At 42.5% G+C, this 19,945-nt stretch overlaps 1 protein-coding gene across 4 annotated transcripts; it reads right to left on the reverse strand.

Moving 5' to 3' along the window:
- Positions 1-4,489: 4,489 nt before the first annotated feature.
- On the reverse strand, positions 4,490-18,487 carry GCSAM (germinal center associated signaling and motility). 4 transcript variants are annotated; one of them, XM_045507318.2, is made up of 7 exons: positions 18,346-18,487; positions 15,507-15,575; positions 13,211-13,255; positions 12,153-12,199; positions 7,252-7,293; positions 5,772-5,800; positions 4,490-4,869 (listed from the first exon to the last, which is right to left on the reverse strand). In XM_045507318.2, the coding sequence occupies exons 1-7, from the start codon at positions 18,372-18,374 to the stop codon at positions 4,555-4,557; spliced, it is 576 nt and encodes a 191-aa protein (XP_045363274.2). In that variant the 5' UTR covers positions 18,375-18,487; the 3' UTR covers positions 4,490-4,554. The 4 variants fall into 4 exon arrangements, with proteins under 4 accessions (XP_045363274.2, XP_045363273.2, XP_045363272.2 ...); XM_045507317.2 differs by having other exon boundaries at positions 15,507-15,581; XM_045507316.2 differs by having other exon boundaries at positions 15,507-15,809; positions 18,346-18,481.
- Positions 18,488-19,945: the final 1,458 nt, after the last annotated feature.

Consider the following 19,945-nt stretch of genomic DNA (forward strand, 5'->3'; position numbering starts at 1 on the left):
AAATAGTATTGCAAGTGATCTTTTTGTTTCCCTGAGGGCGGCTTCCCCTTCTGAATGAATACCACTGAACCCGGCTGGGCTGGGTCCTCCTTTCTCTGTTCCTGTTCCTTGGGGAGCAGGGGGCGACTCTCCTCTCCACTTCCCCCCGGACCCTGCGGGCAGGACCAGGTGTCTGAAGTGCCCAGGGCTGGAAGGAAGGGTGGGTTCCTGTCTGCAGGCAGGACTGGGCTTCCTTCTGATCCTCCCTTTTCTCTGGAAACCACCAAGACGCAAGCACCTGGGCTTGGGTTCTGACCACTTGAAAGCATGGAGAGGATTTTCTGTGGGTTTGTCTCTTCTGCCCAAATGGTATGGAAAGAACTGAACTTTGTGACTAAGAGCATTTTGAGGTCTTTGGGGGAAAATGGCACTTACATATACACCACTCTGCTATAGGAGATGAATTGACTGGCCACCACACATCTTCATGATGAGCAGAGCGCCTGGGGCAGAATAAAGTATCAACAAATGCCTGTGAAATCACCCAAAAGATTTGAGAGGAAAAACTGGTCTTTTAGGTCACTTAGGTATAGGCAGAAAGGATACAGCCAGATCAGTGGAACCCATGCCTCTTCCCGTCCCCAACAAGAATTCTAGACACATGTCCAGTTCTTTCTGCCTCTCAATTTAACTTCCGTAGATTTTTTAATGATGTGTTTTGCAGAAGGCTACAGGAGATACCAGAGAAGAAGAGGACGATGATAAGGAAAAAGGTGCTAGTCTTATTAGGAAGTCAGACTTTGCACAGATGAAACAGGAAACAGCAGGATAAAATAGGCAAGTGTTAACAATAAATACAAACTGTTGCATTGTGGGCGGTCAGAGAAAAGGGTGATCAGTATGGTTTAATTGGAGAAGGCTTTGCCTAGGAAGTAGGACTCAAGCTGAACCCTCAAGCACTGGTGGGACTTGAATAAACAGATTTGTCTTCCTTTGCGTGTGTCTAGGGTTTATTTGGATGACGTGCACATTTTCTCCTTTCCCTTTTAGATGTGGACTCTGGGTGTGGACTCCTGCCTTACTCTGAGTCTGAGTAGTGCTTAGAGGAATGGGAGAAATCTCTGTAAGTCTTCCCTTCTCTGCTCCCATTACTGTTTCATTGTTTGGAAATAAGCTAGCCCACACTTTGCATTGCTGGCAGTAGTACTCCTTAATCTATCCTTTATAATTTGAGCTCATTATACTCTTAGCATCAGAAGGCGACCCCCTCATCTTATAGTTAGGAAATCAAGGTCTGGAGAGGTGAAAGGACCAGCCCAGGGTCCCAGTTTGGCACCCCAAAGTCCAGCCTTCTAGACAACCACACATGATCATTGGCCTCCAACCCTGGTGGCCTCCCAGGGTCACGCTCAGTTCGGGCACAGCGGCTATCTGGGAGCCCCTGAGAAGCACAGGTGGTGAGGGGGAAGGGCTGGGTTGAGACACGTGGTCATCAGACTGTAGAAGACTCTGGGGTGACAGTGACCACTCAACACTTCTCCAAGTGCCTTACAAAGGAACCCCCTACTGGGAACATGGGAGAGACTTAACGCTGATCCGTTTAACAGGTGGCAGAACTGAGGCACACTCGGGTCAAGTGCCTTTCAAGCAGCTTTCAACAGGTCGGCTTGGAAGAGCAGAGAGTCAGATAAACGTAAACAGAATCTCCTTTTCTCTAAAGGCTCCTGTGCAATCCTGGGGACTCAGCTTTCCTGTTCTCCCTGGGCCCTTCCATCCCTTGGGATATCTGAAGCATCCATCACCCAAGGTTGTCTTAAAACTGTTAGCATTTGAATTTATTTGTTGTCAAGGTAGACTTTCCTGACCTATCTTTGTCCTTTTCTTGTACCTCTCTTTTGCTCTACCTAAGAATTTATACAGATTATTTATAGATACTAGTATGAACGTAAAACAGAAACCACAGAGCCTGCAGTTACTGCGTAAAATGTGCCTCTGTGAACTTTGACTATGCTGAGTTTCAAGACCAGCCCTGGGGAGGGGAGTTTTCTGATTATCCCTGTGACTTAAGGGGGCAATTTAAATCCTCAGCCTCACTTCTTTATCAAGAACAGGGATTTTTTAACTTAGGGGTTGCATGCCCTACCCTTTGAAATTCTATACAAATATTGTGTGTGTGTGTGTGTGTGTGTGTGTGTGTGTGTGTGTGTGTGTGTGTGTGTGAATGTGCATTTTCTGTAACGGGGTTGCCCTTTTCCCTCCTCTTGGTAACATTTATACTTAATATGTTCCCTGCAAAAGGCTATTTGGGACAGGTAATGCTTTCACAAGATAAGACTCAAACAAATATAACTTGTATAACTTATCAGGTATAACTTATCATGTTGTAGTAAGAATCTTTAAACCAATCAACTTCCACAGTGGTGCAATGTCCAAGTGAAACATCCCAGCTTAAGGCCCAGCAGTTTTGTGTGTCTGCCTTGCTGGGAGACTGTGGTAACCCTGCAGCACCGGCATGTCAGCACGTTTTTCTCTTTGTGTCATAAAGATTTCTGTTTCCTTTTGCTCTTTGATATCATTTGTTCAGGGTCTGTGACAGATGACTTTTATCCATTAGATGGAATCCTCCTGTTTGAGGGTGATGAAGCCGAGCCTCTGAGTTCCATGCTCAAGGTCACAGCGGGAGGGAGAGCTAGAACCAGGATTTGAATCACTGATTATCTGACTCTAGTGTCCACCCCCCACCCCTGAAGCCATGCGCCTCTTGTACTGTACTCCCTGCTACCACGCATGCCTCCTTTTGAACTGGAGTGACTCCTGGCCAAGGGTCAAAGGTAAGATTCCATGTGCAAGAATGTTGCTGAAAATAGGAAGTTAGTGGAGGACAAGATTCTAAGATGTGATTGGTTCTTTGGCTGGCTGAAGTCTCAGCAAACCTGTGTTGATACATCCAACCTCAAGCCACTGGATTCATCCTCATTGGGCACTTAGCACATTTTAAATAGCAAAGTTATTTAACCTTGGTTCGTTTGGGAAACAAAACAGTAATTAAACTCATAATGCATCTACTGCTTGTCTCAACGAACTTCTTCCTATTTTAACATCCCTAAAATTAGGACAATGGCCAGGCGTTAAATAAAACAGGAAGTTGAGAACACAGGTGTGCATATAGAAATAGTCTAATTTGCTAATTGTTCTTGGTCTCACTCATCTAATTTGTGGTTTAGTAATTTCCATACCATTTTATTCGTACCAGCTCTTAAGGGTTATACCAATACTCAAACACATTTTTGTTCAGTTTATCTCTAATTATGATTGTTTAGGAAGAGGTCTGCAAAATTTTCAGCTTTGTAGTACCTGCAGTGTGTATCATAACCTTTCAACTCTTCTGAGGTTAAGAAGCCATAGATGGTACATAGACACATGAGCAGGCTGTGTCCAATGACACTTTACCAAAACAGGCAGTTGGCCAGATTTTGCCTATGGGCCATAGTGTGCTGACCCCTGTTTTGGGGATAGACACAATTCTTGGAACATTAAAAAAAAAATGAGGGAAAATGAATAATCAGGGCAAATGGAGAAGTGCTCATTAGAGAAGGAATATATGTCTGTGTGTGAGCACGCATGTGTGTGTCAATCTTTCTCATGTGGACACTTAATTCACAGCTTATACATGACATATTATTTAACATGCACATATGCCTTATCATAGAGGCTGTTCTATGTGGTATATTGGAAGAGCACTGAATTGGAAGCCAGGAAACCAGGCTCTAGATGAAGTTCTGCAATTCACTGGCAGTGTTACATTCAGCTAGTTATCCTCTCTGAGCCAAAAAAAAGATAGTGGGATTTAAGGATCTCCAAAGATCTTTCTACTCTACTCTATCCTCCTCTGATGCTATGATTTTCTTAAGACTTCTAGGGAGAAATACAAAGTTAAAAAATATGGTTTAAAATTATATGAAAAATTATATAAAAACCTGGCCTGGAACTTACTAATTCAACCAACGTAACTAACCAAGCCATCACGGCCAATGAGTCAAAGGACTCAATGCAAAAGACGCTGCTTAGAGGCATGGAGACACAAGAATGCCACAGGTGCCCACCTGGAAGGCTATGGGTGAGGAGTCTGGTCCAGAAACATTGGTGGAATGAGGACTCTCTTTTGGGTACACAATATGATGGATGAAGCTTCCTTGTGACTTCAGAGGACAATCATGTGGACCTTTTATAAGAAGAACTTGAACTGAGGAGCAGGGGACTAGGGAGTCCCTCCCACCACTGAATAGTGTGGCCCATTTTCAAAGCCACTTGGAACCAAAGATGGTCACTCCCTTCTCGAAGAGTGGGTGTTCAAGATAGTTGTTGATCTTTGGATGTTGGACACTGAGGAGGATCTAAGAGGCCCTGTGGCTTTGAAACCATGTTCCACGGAGACCCCTGTAGAAAGAACTGGTGTATGTGTGTGTGCGCGCGTGCGCGCGTGTTGGGGTAATTTGTGCTCCACACCTGCTTCAACCAGAACTCCCTACCACTGGCTTTTATTTGCTGGTGTTAAAAGTTGGTCCAACCACTTCATTATAAATGGGAAAATGGAGCCTGAGAAGGGGACGTAAGTGAGTGCGGCTGTCGCACAGAGTGAGGGAAGATTCTACTGGGCATAAGAAGTTCATACTGATCTTCTGGGGAGGATGGGTGCCTGGGGGTGGCAGGCACACAAAGAAGCGAGTACTCGGTCTCAGTTCCTCCCAGCGACTCTCTCGGCCTCTCAGCCGTGAGGGAAACGTTCTCATAGCACTCCTCAGCCAAGTTCCCTGTTGGCCTTCTCCCAGCGACACTGTGGTTGATGGAGGCATAGCACAAGTCCTCCGAGGAGCTCCGGTAAGCATTCTCCTGCGGGTCAAAGGAGAGCCATCACCAAGACTTGGCCTCTTCTCATTCCCTTCATACTCCAGTCTCAGCACAGCTCAGCCTGGGGCAAAGTCTCCCTTCCACGGCCACTTCCCCTCCATCTTTTGGCTATTTTTTCTAAATGACTGCCCCCACCCCAACCACTAGCCCAAGCAGCCAGAGTCCTCATGCTGCTCAGAGAATTCAGCCCACTCAGGCATGTCCTCTCTGCCCCGGGCTCCAGAGTGACCCCTGACCGCCCCATATAATTCCCAAAGTCCCCAAAGACCCTGAGGCAGCTCATTCTTTCATAAGAGAACAATCTGAGGACACCTTAGAGTGCTTGGGTTATGATATTTAACTACCTATTCCAGAGATGTTTGCATGAGTGAAAAGGGAAACCAGTCAGGAGAAGGTGTCATTCGGTGAAATCTCAGGAGATAAACAGCCAAACAGCAAAGCGCAGGGGAAAGAGTGCAGATTTAGGAGTGAGGCTCGTTTCTGAACTGTGCCCTTGCCATCTTGTCAGCTGTCTGGCTTTGAGAGACTATCACTTAATCTCTTAGTATTTTCATCTGTAAAATGGGTAGGAAAATAACAGTCCCCATCTCATAGGGTTGTTGTGACAGTTACATGAGATGATTCAGGCCAAGCACTCAGCACACCGCCTGGCATAAACTAAATGCTCGATAAGTATTCATTCCTTTCAATAAACTGAGCAACAGAGGTGGCTACTGCTTCCACCTCCAGGCCCTGCAAGTGCCCCTGGGCTCACAAGCACTGGCATCTAAAGTGGTTCACATTAACATCACAGACGTCCTGGAAGCCTTCTCCTGCCGTCTGAGGTGCCTGCGTTTCTACTGTCATCTCAGAAAAAGGAAAAGGCTCAGAGGTGTCTGCATTACCTGAGTGGGAACAGATGATGTCTCTTCATCTGGAGAAAGAAAATACACTTAATGAATTTCAGGTCCTAGGGAGATTTCAGGGAGGGGGGAGGTGGGGCAAGGAAATATAAGCAGAGAGCCAAGGAACAGCGGGGGTAGCTCTTATCAGGCTATCTTGATCTACAACACATCGCTGGGGAGTGACAAGCTATCTGCACAAGAAACATCCAGCGCTGAGCTGAGAGGCTGGGTGGAGGGAAACACATTCACAGATCTTTGGACAGGAAATCACACTTCCCTCCCTTCCTCACTCCTTCCCCTCCTTGTCCTTCGTTACCCCAAACGTATTGCATACCTCCTCTGTACCAAGCCCTGGGGAGACAAAGAAGAATCAGAAATAGTCCCTGTCCTCAAGGGCTCACAGGTTAGCAGAGGAGGCAGACAAGGACCTAAGAGAGATCCACAATGCAGAGGACGGCTGCTATTTCTAGTAGGTGACAAGGGATGATGGCAGTGTGGAACCTGGTGTGCAACGAAAGCTTTACAGAGGAGGAAACTCTTTAATTGAACGTTCCCATTTTTGAAACTGCTGGCAGGCACAAGCATAAGCAGGCCAATTTACTTAAAACCAGCTGGCTCTGGCCACTCAGCAAAGAGGCAAGGGCACAAGCTCAAAAAGCAAGCCTGAACTTCCATGTGGAAGCTTCAGGGCACTACCCGACGCGGGAGGCAGATGTGCCACCTTACCACATGTTGATTCCCTCAACACTGGCATTCCAGATTCTCCTATCTGCATAAATTCCTGTGGCTATCTAGGACCTCCACGATTATCACTACAGGAGAAGGGCCTGTGGGGGTCCAAGATGGTGGCATAGGAAGACCCTAACCTCAGCACTTCCCATGGACACATTGAATCTATACCTACATACAGAGAAACTCCTTCTGAAGAAGAACTGAAGGCTGATTGAACAGTTTCTGCACAATAAATGCCAGAAGGACTACACAGAGGTGGGTCGGGGAGATGGAGACGTGGTATCGATGGGAACCCTATTCCTGATGCAGTGACCTGCAGGAGGGAGGGAGACCACTGGGATGCCCATGCACAGACTTATCCTCTCTGGGGCACAGTAATAAAAACAGCAGTTTAAAGTGCATCTAGACAGTATGTGAAGGAAATCCATTTACTAACCCGGGAACACCTGCCAAATGGGTGGGGAACAGTTGGAACAATCCTCAGGGTCAAAGGCACAGGAAAGCACCGTTTTTTGCATTCCCCTTCCACCTTGGTAGCACAGGTGGGAACGCAGACCAGGTGCTGCGGCCAGCCTGCCAACGTTGCCCTTATGTGCCCCATGTCCATAGAAGCTCCAGCCGTCCCCTGAAGGCAACACCAGAAAGGTGCATCCTGGGACCCCACCGCTTCCCCCACAAGTCTACCTCAGCTGCAGCCATCCCACCAAAGCTGCGTAACACATACAATCTACTCAGAGGACATACTTACATAAGGCCATGACTTCCAGACCGAGAGAGGTAGCTGTTTTGCCTAATTCATAGAAACAAACACAGAAAGTCAAACAAAATGAGGAGACAGAGCAATGTTCCAAAAGCTTTCAAGATAACCCCCCACCAGATAAAAATCCTAATAAAATATAGGTAAGAAATTTATCTGATAGAGTTCAAAATAATAATCATAAACATGCTGACCTAACTTGGGAGAACACTAAAGGAACACAGTGAAAACCTCAACAAACTTGGAAAATGTAAGAAAGAATCAATCAGAGCTGAAGAATGCTATAACTGAAATAAAAAATACACCAGAGGGAATCAACAGCAGATTAGACGACAGAGGAAAAGATCAGTGATCTGGAAGACTGGAGAGCAGAAATCACCCAATCAGAACAGCAAAAAGAAAAAAGTATTTTTAAAATAAGAACTGTTCAAGGGACCTCTGAAAAAAAAAATCAAGAGTACTATCATTCACATTATAGGAGTCCCAGAAGGACAAGAGTGAAGGGAAGGGGCAGAAAATGTATTTAAAAAAAAAAAAAAAGGCTGAAAACTTCCCTAATCTTAAGAAGGAAATAGACATCCAGGTCCAGGAAGCTCAAATAATCCCCAAAAAGATGGACCCAAAGAGATCCACACCAAGACATTATAATTAAAATGGCAAAAATTAAAGAGAGAATTTCAAAGGCAGCAAGAGAAAAGCAGCCAGTCACATACCAGGGAGCCCCTAGAAGACTGTCAGATGACTTTTCAACAGAAACTTAGCAGGCCAGAGGGGAATGGCATGAATAAAAGCACCGAAAGGAAAAATCTTACAACCAAGAATACTCTACCCAGCAAGGTTATTATTCAGAACCAAAGGAGAGAGAAAATTTCTCAGACAAGCAAAAACTAAAGGAGTTTATCACACTAAACTGGCACTACAAGAAAGGTTTAAGGGTCTCCTTTAAGCAGAAAAGAAAAGACCACAACTAGAAATAAGAAAGTATATGAAAGAAAAAAAACTCACTGGTAAAGGCAAATATATATTAAAGCCAGTGAATCAGCCACTTAAATAACTAATATGAAAGTTAAGAAACAAAAGTAGTAAAATCAACTATAATTACAGTAAGTATTTAAGGGATACACAGAGTAAAAATGTAAAATATGATGTCAAAAATGTAAACGTGGTAGGAGGTAAAAATGTCGTGCTTTTATAATGCATTCAAACATCAGCAACTATCAGCTTAAAACAAACTTAGATACACATATATCTCATGGTAGCCATCAACCAAAGTCCCACAGCAGAGACTCGGAAAAGAAATAGAAAGGAATCCAACATCACACTAAAGAAAATAATCAAACCACAAAGAAAGAAACAAGGGAAGAAGAAACAGAGAAGAACTATAAAAACAATCAGAAAACAATGAACAAAATGGCAGTCAGCATACCTATCAATAATCACTTTAGTTGTAAATGGACTAAACGCTCCAATCAAAAGACACAGGGTGGCTGAATGGATAACAACAAAAATAGAAAAAGACCCATCTATATGCTGCCTATAAGGGACTCACTTTAGATCTAAAGACAGACACAGACTGAAAGTGAAAGTATGGAACAAAAATCCTCAACAAAATGTTAGCAAACCAAATTCAATAATACATTAAAAAGATCACACACCATGGTCAAGTGGGATTTATTCCATTAATTCAATATCCACAAATCAATCAGTGTGATACATCACATTAACAAAATGAAGGCTAAAAAATCATACGATCAACTCCATAGATGCAGACAAAGCATTTGACAAAATTTAACATGCATTCAGAATAAAAACTCTCAACATACTGGGTATAGAGGAAATGTACCTCAACATAATAAAGGCCATACACATCAAACCACAGCTAACTCCTACTCAATGACAAAAAGCTGACCTCTTTTCCTTTAAGATCAGAGACAAGACAAGGATGCCCACCCTCACCACTGTCATTCAGCCTCATATTGCAAGTCCTAGCCCAGCAACCAAACATGAAAAAGAGATAAAAGGCATGCAAATTAGAAGAGAAAAAGTAAAATTATCACTCTCTGCAAATGACATAATACTATATATATATCTCTAAAGACCACCAAAAACTCTTAGAATTAGTAAATGAATTCCATAAAGTTGCAGGATACAAAATTAATATACAGAAATCTGACACATTTCTATATATTAATGGTAAACTATCAAAAAGAGAAATTAAGAAAACAACTGTATCAAGAAGAATATAATACCTAGGAATAAATCGCACCCAGGAGGTAAAAGACTTGTACTCTGAAAACTGTAAGACATAGATGAAAGAAATTGAGGACAACACACACACACAAAATGGAAAGATATACTAAGCCCATGGCTTGGAAGAATTAATATTATTAAAATGTCCATACCACTCAAAGCAATCCACAGATTCAATGCAATTCTTATCAAAATACCAATGGCATTTTTCACAGAGCTAGAATAAATTATCCTAATGCTTGTATAAAACCACAAAAGATGCAGAGTAGCCAAGGCAATCTTGAGAAGGAAAAACAAAGCTGGAGGTATCACACTCCGTGATTTCAAACTCTATTACTATAATAGCACTATGGTACTGCTACTACAGTGGCTGCTGTACTGGCCCTTATCAAAAAGACAACAAATAACAAATGTGGAGAAAGGGTACCCTCTTGCACTATTGGTGGGATTGTCAATTGGTGCAGCCACTATGGAAAACAGTATGGAGGTTCCTCAAAAAATTTAGAATATAACTACCATATGATCCAGGGATTCCACTCCTGGGTATTTATCTGAAGAAAACAAAGACTCTAATTTGAAAAGATAAATGAAACCCAGTGTTCACTGCAGCATTACTTACAATAGTCAAGATAGGGAAGTAACCTAAGTGTTCCTTGGCAGATGAATGGATGAAGAAGATGTGGAATATGTATATACAAAGAAATATTACTCAGCCAGAAAAAGAATAAAATCTTGCTATTTGTAATGACATGGATGGACCTAGAGGGTATTATGCTAAGTGAAATAAATTAGAGAGAGAAAGAGAAATACCATGTGATTTCACTTACATGTGGAATCTAAAAAACAAAACCCTTAGAAACAATAAGTGTTACATATATGTAGATTAAAAAATCTATGTGCAGTTAAAAAAAAAAGAAATGAGCTATCAAGCCATGAAAGACATGGAAGAAACTTAACAGACATATTACTAAATGAAAGAAGCCAGTCTGAAAAGGCTACAAACTGTACAATTCCAACCAAATGACATTCTGGAAAAGCACAGCTACAGAAACAATAAAAACATCGTGGTTTCCAGGGGTTTGGGGAGAGGGAGAGAGAGAGGAATGAATAGATGGAGCACAAGGGACTTTTAGAGCAATGAAATTATTCTGTATGATACTACAGTGGTGGCTGTATGTCATTATGCATTTGTCAAAGCCCATAGAATGTACAACATCAAGAGTGAACCCTAATGTAAACTGTTGACTTTGGTTGATAACAATGTATCCACATTGGCTCATCGATTGTACAAAATATGCCACACTGATGAGGGATGTTGAGGGTAGGGCAGTATATATGTGTGGGGAGGGCTATGTGTGAACTCTGTATTTTCTGCTCTATTCTCTGTGAACCTGAAACTGCTCTAAAAAAATAGTTTAAAAAAAACCCAGAAATCTTAAAGGACAATAAAAGTGAACAAACAATAACAAAACATAAGCAGACCCATACAGAGAACAAACCGGTGGTTATCAGAGGGGAGGAGGTGGAGGGATCAGTAAATAGGTGAAGCAGATTAAGAGGTACAAACTTCCAGTTATAAAATAAGCAAGTCACGGGGACGTAATGCACAGAACAGGGAATACAGTGACTAGTATAGTAATGACTGTGTGGTGACAGCTGGTAACTAGACTTACCGTGGTGATCACTGTGAAACGTATAAAATATCAAATCACTCTAACATAACATTGCAAGTCAATAACACCAATAAAATTTCAAAAAAGAAAAGGCTCTGTGAGCTTCTGCACTAGGGGCCTTATTTCCACCATGTTTTGCTCTGGTGGAGACCAGGGATTCCTGGCACCCACAACTCCCCTGGGTGAAATGACTACGGGTGGGAGGGCTGTATTATTTATTTACACGCCTACATGGCTGGTTTTTAAGATTCAGGGTTCATAAACAAGGCTCTCCTCTTTAAACCTAAGAAGGCACAGGCAAAACTCAGTTGTTTTTCTTTAGAAATGCAGCGGCCTGTCCGCAGGCCTGTACTTTCTTTGTTTCCTCTCTTACCTACGGCTCTATTCACCACCCTCTCCTTCGAATTCCCTTTCCTTAACTTCAGCCCTGTTCCATCACCAGAGACCATGGCATCGGCCTCCTAAGTGGTCTTCCAGCCCCTGCTCTTGCCTCTCCCTACTGCAATTTGTTCTCCACACAGCAAACAGGGTGATGTCTTTAATGCAAATGTGAGCGTACTTGGCCCTTGTTTAAAGCCCTTCAGTACCTCCTGTGGTTCTCAAGACAAAAACTTCAACCTTAAACTTGGCTTTAAGGCTCTGCCCCTCCTCTGTGCATCCTGTGTCCACGCTGGCCTCCTCACAGTTTCTTATAGGTGCCTCACACCCCCACCTTTTGCTTTTATTGTCTCATTTAACTCCTTCAGCCTCAGGGACTAACAGAAGGATACAAAGATCACCAAGCCAGTTCCTCCCACACTGAGCTCCCAGTCTAGTGGCCAAACAGACATGCAATCAGACAAACTACAGCAAAATGTGTTAAGTATTATCCTAGACAAAATATGCCCAAGGACCTTTGTGAGCACAGGGAAGGGGCAGCTCGGAAATAAAAGTGTCAAAAGTAAAAATGATGTGAAAGCAATAACTTACTTTGCTTTGGGGAATCTTGTCTTGCTTTAAAAATGTGCATTTTTTTCCTGTAAAAGAAAAGGAAAGGAAATTGGTTGCTCCAGTATTCAGAAACTCAAAGGACGTGACACTCAACTGTACAAACTTATTTTTACCTACTTGTTAAAGTTATAGGCCTTTTGTGATACCCCTTAGAGCACAGAAAAGAAGATTAAAAAGGAAAAAATGAAAGACAAGGTCAAGTAGAAATCTACTCCTTTGTGTTTCTCTCCCTCTTTCTCTTTCCTTCTCCTTTTTCTGAGGCTGATACGGAATTGATTTATAGACGGAGAACTATAGTGATGTTATGGGTAACTTTTTTGGATTTTTTTTTCTGATAAAAATATCAATTTATTTTATAGCAATGAGTTAAGGAGGTATTGTTATATCCAATCCCAATCCCAACCCCAATCTATGATACCCAAGCAAGCACCCGCCACCCTCCCCATGTGAGCACAGAGGTAACTACACTATAGAGATAACCCCCGGAAAAAAACACAGTATAAATATGAGGGAAACCTGTTGTCATTTCAGGAGACAAGGATGACATCTGCTCTAAGGAGAATGACCATGTGTCCTGGTTGGCACAGACAGTCTAGTTAATGTCGTTATCAATCACTTGGTGACCCTTAATTATTTTTAGCCTCCTTTTCACTCACAAATGTTTCCTAGTTTGGACAATGAATTATATAATCATCCTAGCTATACGTTCTCTGTGCAAGGGACAGAAATGCGTGCTTCCTAAAGGCAGACTCTGAGATCTGCAAGTGATTAGTGGTCTTTCTCTCCATGGGTAGCCAGTTTCATCCTTGCTTCCGAGGCTTTCTCATTTGAAGAATGAGTACCACTCATGAGACTACTGTTCCTGTTTCTTACCAACTTGGAGCATCGCTTCCCTGACTGACTCTCAGACAATGGTGTCTGGGTTAGTGACAGGCTTCTACTGTCACAGGCAGCACTGTGGTCACAGACAGAGGGGAGTTCACAGATAACTTACACGCAGTTGGGGAAAGAACTCTGGAAGACAGTTCTCCACTCACCACGGAAGGCAGAAACACCCTTCAGCGAAGTGGCAGTCCCAGCGTCTAAAATACCCAAGAGGTGACAAATCACAAGTTTAGTTTCTGCAGCTTGGTTAGGGTGACTCCCTTCCCTTTCTCATTTCTGTGAAAAAAGCTTTTTTCCTCCAGGAGAAAATCTGTTCTAGGCGACTTGGACGCGTCTATCATACTAGAATGCCTTTGTCCTCCCAGGACATAAACTGGCCCTTTGGAAGGACGAAGATGACATTATCAACTCTCAATCAGAGAAGGAACTTTCTGCTGTATTCCTAGCAAAAGAAAGAGGCTTGTTCACCCCCAACTCCAGTTATTTATTCATCTTGAGATGAAGGGCACATAAGAGTTATCTCCAGGAAATCAAGGTATGTTTGTTTTAGAAGTTTCTTCCAGGCACTGGGTAGGCAATATTTACATGATTCCACTGCATCTGAATTTCTCCTATTTACACTATCATGTCTGCTCACTTGTCTATATCCTACACTAGAATGTGGGCTTCACAAGGTCGGGAAACCATATTTATCTGTTCATCATGGTATATATCGCTAGCCTGTGCCATTTTCCAGTAAGTACTTGATAAATGAAGGAGTAGCCCTGAACAGATCAACTCTAACCGGCTCAGATCATCATATGCACCATCTTGACCCCAAGGTACAGCTATATAAAAAGGATTTAATGGCAGAAAGGCTCAGGACCTCTCTGCATTCAGACACCTAGGCTGAAGTCTAAGTATCATTGTGGGCATCTTTCTGAATTGACACAGAGTTAACTACCTACACGGTTGAACAGGAAAGCCTTTTATAAAGTACTGCATGTACCAGTAACACAATATACAAATGCTTGGAAAACACCATCCAGAAATATCTCCCCCAGTGAGCTGTTTCAGGAAGTTCTCTTGGAGAGGACAATGGAGGAGAGGCTGGGGCATGTGACCTTGGCTGTGGGTGCCAACGTGGCTGAGTGCCCGGACAGCCTCTGGGGTCCGTGTGCCATTGGAGCCTTTGGGGCTGAGAGGCATGGCTGGTTCTCTCTCCTCTTCAGACTATATTCTGATTTCTTTAACCCATTTGCTTACACTTCCTATTTCTGTGGCTAAAAAAACACCAGGAGGACACTATTAAATCACAACAATGTTAAGAAATTAGGTTCTCTGAGCAGATATGGGTGTGAGATAAAAGATGATTTTGAGTTACTGGATTGATACCTCTGGACTCCCTGAGCCACAGTTTATGTATGAAATGAAGATTCCTACGCTGCTTACCTCATGGAGTTGTAAGGGTCGAACAAAGTTAAACATGGGCAAAAGCTATTTTTAAACTGGTTATTTCCTCCACTCCACCTTTCTGCAATATATTCTTGCATTTCAATTTGGATGTTTTGGTCTAGGGTAGGTTCAGACAACCTCCATAAAGGAGGCCAGGTGATTCTCTATGACAGCAGACTATGTTACCAGCAATTCCAGGTTCCTGTCTCTTACACAGAGCTTCCCTGGCCCCTCAGTCTCCCCAGTCCTTCTTTTGTTATAATGCCCTCCCAGTCTGTTTCATCATTTGGACTGTGTACCTTAACATACATCCAATACCCCTCAAATGCATGATCCTTAGTTTGCACAGAAGAAAAGCACTCTGCTGGGAGGGATCTCTAGGTTCCCAGCTCCTAACACCGGCTTTGGCCCTGTGGTCACTTTTTAATTGATGCTCTTTCAAGAACTTCTCCTGAAACCATGGGGAAGTGCACATAACCCTTCAAGCTACAGAACAACTGACTTTGCCAGTCTTTGGTATTCTTGGATTCAGGGGCCCTTGTTCCATATTGTAGTGATTTCCTGGACTCAAAAAGCCTGGTCAGAAAGGATTGATGGGGCAGGTTTTGTTGAATAGCATCAGGGTATTCACAAGCGCCTCTCTCCACAAACCTTTTAGCAGTTGTAGCCATGTAGGGGATGTGGTTACCTCAGAAATAGAAACTTAGAACTCAATGTGAAATGGCCAGGATGGAGCTGGAGCACAAAGGTACTTGAGACAAACAAGCAGAAAGCAGATCCTTATTTACAGTTGCCAGGGGTTGCACTAGGTTCCTAGCAAAATGGCACATCTCCTGCCCAAAGGTTCAAAGTGTTTTACTCTTTTGTCTTGTCTTCACATTTACTATCATTACGACCTCTGCTAGGTCTGGTCTGAGCAGGGTCCTCTGTTGCAGGGTGTGCGATTCCAGGACCCGACAGACTTTACTCGTCATGGGCAAAGGCTGGGGGAAGTTTTGTTGGATTTGCGCTCACCTGGATGTTCTCTGCTGGTGGCTTTGATTCCTCAGATTCCAGGGTAGCTCTTGAGTGTTCTGGTGCCACCTAGAACTCCACACACAGGGAACCAGCCAAGTCTTTCCTTTTCCACCTCTCGTTGTAAGTTTTCCAACTGCCCTCATTTCTGCTGCTCATGCGGAACCCCCAAACTGCCTCGGCTTCTCCTTCTTGCTCTCCCACCTCTTAACGTGCCCTCGATCTATCCTCAGTCTGTCCTTGATTTGACCTTCTCTTCATTTCCATAGCAACAGCCCCTCAACGTTCTCCAGCAACCGCCATCTACAATCAGTTGTAAACCATTTGTTCCCAAACGTCCAGGAATCCTCGCTGATGACCCTGAGAACATTAATGCCTAGAAAAGGCCATCTGCCTGGCGCAGTTTCAGGGACTGTGCACAGGAATGGGGAAGGGTACTGGCCTTGTCTCATGTGAATTGCTATTTTCACAAAAGCACCAAAGCAGAGAACATGGGACAAAAGGGGAAGAATTAAATAAAGAAAACGAATTGGTTCATTGTTTGAGTTGGATTTTTGTATAACTATCTTTTTATTTGTGGGGAGTCTAGGGTATAGACAAAAAGAAACTAAAAATGACACACAACTTACCATGTACTTACTAAGTATATATGCACACACACTATAAATACTCACTATTATACATCAATACTGCTTACTATACATATTACTTACTAGAAGTAAATAACGTACAGTTTCTATGCTATATTTCATTTAATCCCAGAATAAATCTATGAGGTAGATATTATGATTCTACTTCTTACCGTTGAAGAAACTGAGGTTTAAAAAGTTAGACGACTTGTCTGAGGACAAGTAGGTGGGGGAGCTGAGTTTCCTTCTGGCAGTTGCCTTCCTTCTCTAAGACTCGGAGCACCTCTCAGGAAGGGGTAGGTGCCATTCTGCCTGATGGGGGGAATTGCCTGGGTTTTTGTAACAAATTTGATCTGGAGAGACATGGTTGGGGTGGGGATGCTAGTTGGATGATAACCAGGTGGCAGGGGTGAAGTTAAAAATCAGATCCCAGTAAATATAAGACTTTTGAATATATAAAGGGAGACAATTTAAATCAGCATAGAAATGAAGACGCTGAGCCAACAGATTAACAATGTGGAAGAAATATATATTTTTATCTGACACCACATTTGAATGTATGGTGCTAAATGTAAAGCAATAAAACCATAAAAATTATGTTGTGGATTTGTCTTATCTTGGGATGGGAAAAGAATTTTAAGCATAAATTGGCAGAAACCATAAAGCTTTCAAGAGCTAATTCAATTATGCTTAAAATATGATAAGAAAAAACCAAAAATTCTGGGAGGCACAAGACACGCAGAATGGAAAAATATTTTTCATGATATTTAAGAGAAAGGACTACTTTTTTCAAAGTACAAATAGCTCTTACTACCAATAAGACAAACAACTCTCTTATCAATAAGACCAAAATCCAAAGCAAAAATGGGCGAAAGATAGTACTGGCTCTTCACAAAGGAAGGAATACAAGTGGCTGATAAACACAAAACAGTAAAATAAAGCTAGTGCTCCTAATGGTATCTGTAGCTATAACTGTGACTCCCCAGTTTATTTTATTTTCTTGTTAATACTTTATGTATTTTCCAGTTTCTTTTACAACTAACATGTATTAGTGTCACAATCCTTCACCTCATACCAAAGTTCTAAGAAGCAAAATTACAATTGTGACACCAATCATAACTTTCGCAGTCACATCATATCGGGATTTTGTTTTATTTTTCAAGACAGTTATTATTTATGATTCCAATCATTCATCCAGCACTTATTGAAAGCCAACTGTATGCCAGAAATGATGCTAGGAAACAGAAATTCGAAGATGAATAAGGGTCTCACATCTAGACATAAAAATAGGGGTTTATATAGAGGAATGCTAGATTTGCAGTCTGACAAACCGCCGTGAGGATCTGGGGAGAAGTCTCAGACAACACTGACCCTCATGAGGTCTAGGATACATCCTGTGGGTTTGCCAATCTTCCTTTTGGCAGGTGGCATTTTGGATTCTGTGTCTTAGCTCCCAGTGACATGAGCTGAGCTCTGGGACAACAAACACAATCCTGTATAGATTCCTGCCCTCCACCCGCTACGCTAGCTCATTCTGTCTAGACCAGTTCGCTTCATACTTGAGAAATTCCCCTGTTTTGGGTGATACTAACTTTTACAATGGCTGCTTTGATGTTAATGAAGATGATGGTCCAAAAAATAGTATCTTCTAATTATTGAACTTTACTATGTATCACACACACACTAGAACCCTCCAATGTAGCTATGGTGTTATTATTTCCATTAAAAATGAGGAAACTGAGGTCAAGAAAGGCCAAGTTCTCTACCGATTTCAATGACCTCTGCTTACCTGTTGCAGAGAGTGTGCACCAGCCAAGGTCTATGGTATCAAGGAGCTTGCTATTTATTTAATAGAACTTTAATAGCAACTAAAAGTGTGGTGATGTCTTTGAGCACTCTGTGGGGCATTAAGAGCTCAGGAGAGCATCCCCTCCATGCCCCAGAAAGCTGTCCCATTTCTTAGGTGGTAGTGTACTGCACAGACCTCCCTTGATAAAGTCCTTCTGCGTTCCAGCTGTTCTCTACGAGCTGCTCACTATGATTCTGAGGAGAAAGCCAACCTACAAGGAATTGAACATGGTGTCTGGCACATAGTAGGCACTTCATTCTCATTAGTCCCTTACCCAATTGCCTTCTCCCAAGAGCAGATCCCTTTTTCTCTTTCTGCCCTACCCATCTCCTCTGCTTCCAATTGGGAAGTCTGTACTCACTTGTTTTCCCTCAGCAGAGAGTTCCCCATCCTCTCAGTCCTCCTGGTGCCTTCCCCCAGCCTGCCCTGTGCCCTGACAGCAGCAGCTCCTGACTCAGAGACGGGGCTGCGTTGCTCTGGCCACCGGTGCAGAGAGAGCTGAATGCAGAAGAGTCTCCCTCTGCAGAGGGGAGGGGAGCCCAGAGGGAGGAGATTCAGAAAAGTCACATGCACCACTTCCTAAAATATCAGAGGCTGAAAGAACCGGGTTATTGCCCTTAACCAGAAGCCATTCGTCAATGAGCAAATGGGGAAGCCCTGTCTGCATTTATAAACAGGCCCTGAGGGTTTTTAATTTCAGATGCCTTAAGCTTATTAAACCACTTTGTAGACCTAGAAACGTCAGAGAGGGGAACTTTGTTTTTAAAACAAAAAAGCTTAACACAAAAGTCAAGCCACAGACCAGTGGAAAATATTAGCAAACACATTGATAAAAAGACTTTTATCCAAAGTGTATAAAGAACGCTCAGAACTCACTAAGGATAAAACAAATATCCAATAATAAATGGACAAGATATTTGAACAGGTATTTCATCAAAGAAAATGTACAATTGACAAATAAATTCATGCAAAGATGCTCAACACCATAGTCATTAGGAGAATGTAAATCTAAACCGCAGTGCAGTATTTTTTGCACACTTACTGGAATGGCTAACACTGAATAAAAAACAAAAACTCATAATACCAAGTGCTGACAAGGGAAGCAGAGCATCTGGAAGTCTTACCGCTGGGAATGCAAAATTGTTCAGCCTCTTTGGAAAACAGTACGGCAGTTTCTTATAAAATTAAATACAACCTGGCCACCCCACTCCTAGGCATTTACCCAAGTGAAAAAGAAAATTGAGACTTCTAAGAACCTGTATGCATATATTTGTAGCTGCTTGACTCACAATTGCCATCCCCTCAAACCCTGGAAATAACCCAAGTGATCTCAAGTAGTGACTGGCTAAACAAACTATATCACATCCACACAATAGGATCCTGCCCAGTAATAAAAAGGAATGAGCTACTAACATATACAGTGGCATGGGTGAATGTCAAAGCGTTATGCTGAGTGAAAGAAGCCAGACTTAAAGCCTACTTTTTGTGACATTCAGGACAAAGTAAAACCATAGGGACCTAAAACACATCAGTGGTGGCCAAGAGGAGGGTGGGAGGGGTTGACCTTCAAGGGTCGGGAGGGAATTTTTTTGTTGTTCTGTATCTTGTGGTGGTGGTGACGTAACTGTATATGTTTCTCATAATTCATAGATCTGTATACCAAAAAGAGTGTGTTTTACTGTACATAAATTATATCTCAATAGAAAGAGGTTAAGAAAAGAAAGAAATGAACTTAGGGGCAGAAATTGTGGATTTTTAGAATTATTCTTATAGTTGATGGTTAGTTTCAGTTTGGTCACACATGTGTTCCTTCATTCCTTTAACAAGGATATGCTGAGTGCCTGCTGTATGCTGGCCACCGTGAGTTCAGCAGTGAACAGAGCAGATACAGGCCTGCCTTTGTAGAGCTCCTTGAAGTGGAACAAAGTGCAAAAGACTTTATGGCTTGTCCTGGAGTAATA

This window comes from Camelus bactrianus, chromosome 1, assembly GCF_048773025.1.
Source record: "Camelus bactrianus isolate YW-2024 breed Bactrian camel chromosome 1, ASM4877302v1, whole genome shotgun sequence".
In the NCBI taxonomy this organism is placed as follows: Eukaryota; Metazoa; Chordata; class Mammalia; order Artiodactyla; family Camelidae; genus Camelus; species Camelus bactrianus.

Coding starts and splice junctions, on each gene's coding strand:
- GCSAM (XM_045507316.2), bottom strand. CDS start 15,652: ATGAGGGCAGTTGGAAAACTTACAACGAGAGGTGGAAAAGGAAAGACT. Junction 5,801..7,251: donor TCTGGAAGTCATGGCCTTAT/GTAAGTATGTCC, acceptor TTCTTTCTCCAG/ATGAAGAGACATCATCTGTT. Junction 4,870..5,771: donor CATCATCTGTTCCCACTCAG/GTAATGCAGACA, acceptor TTTGACCCGCAG/GAGAATGCTTACCGGAGCTC.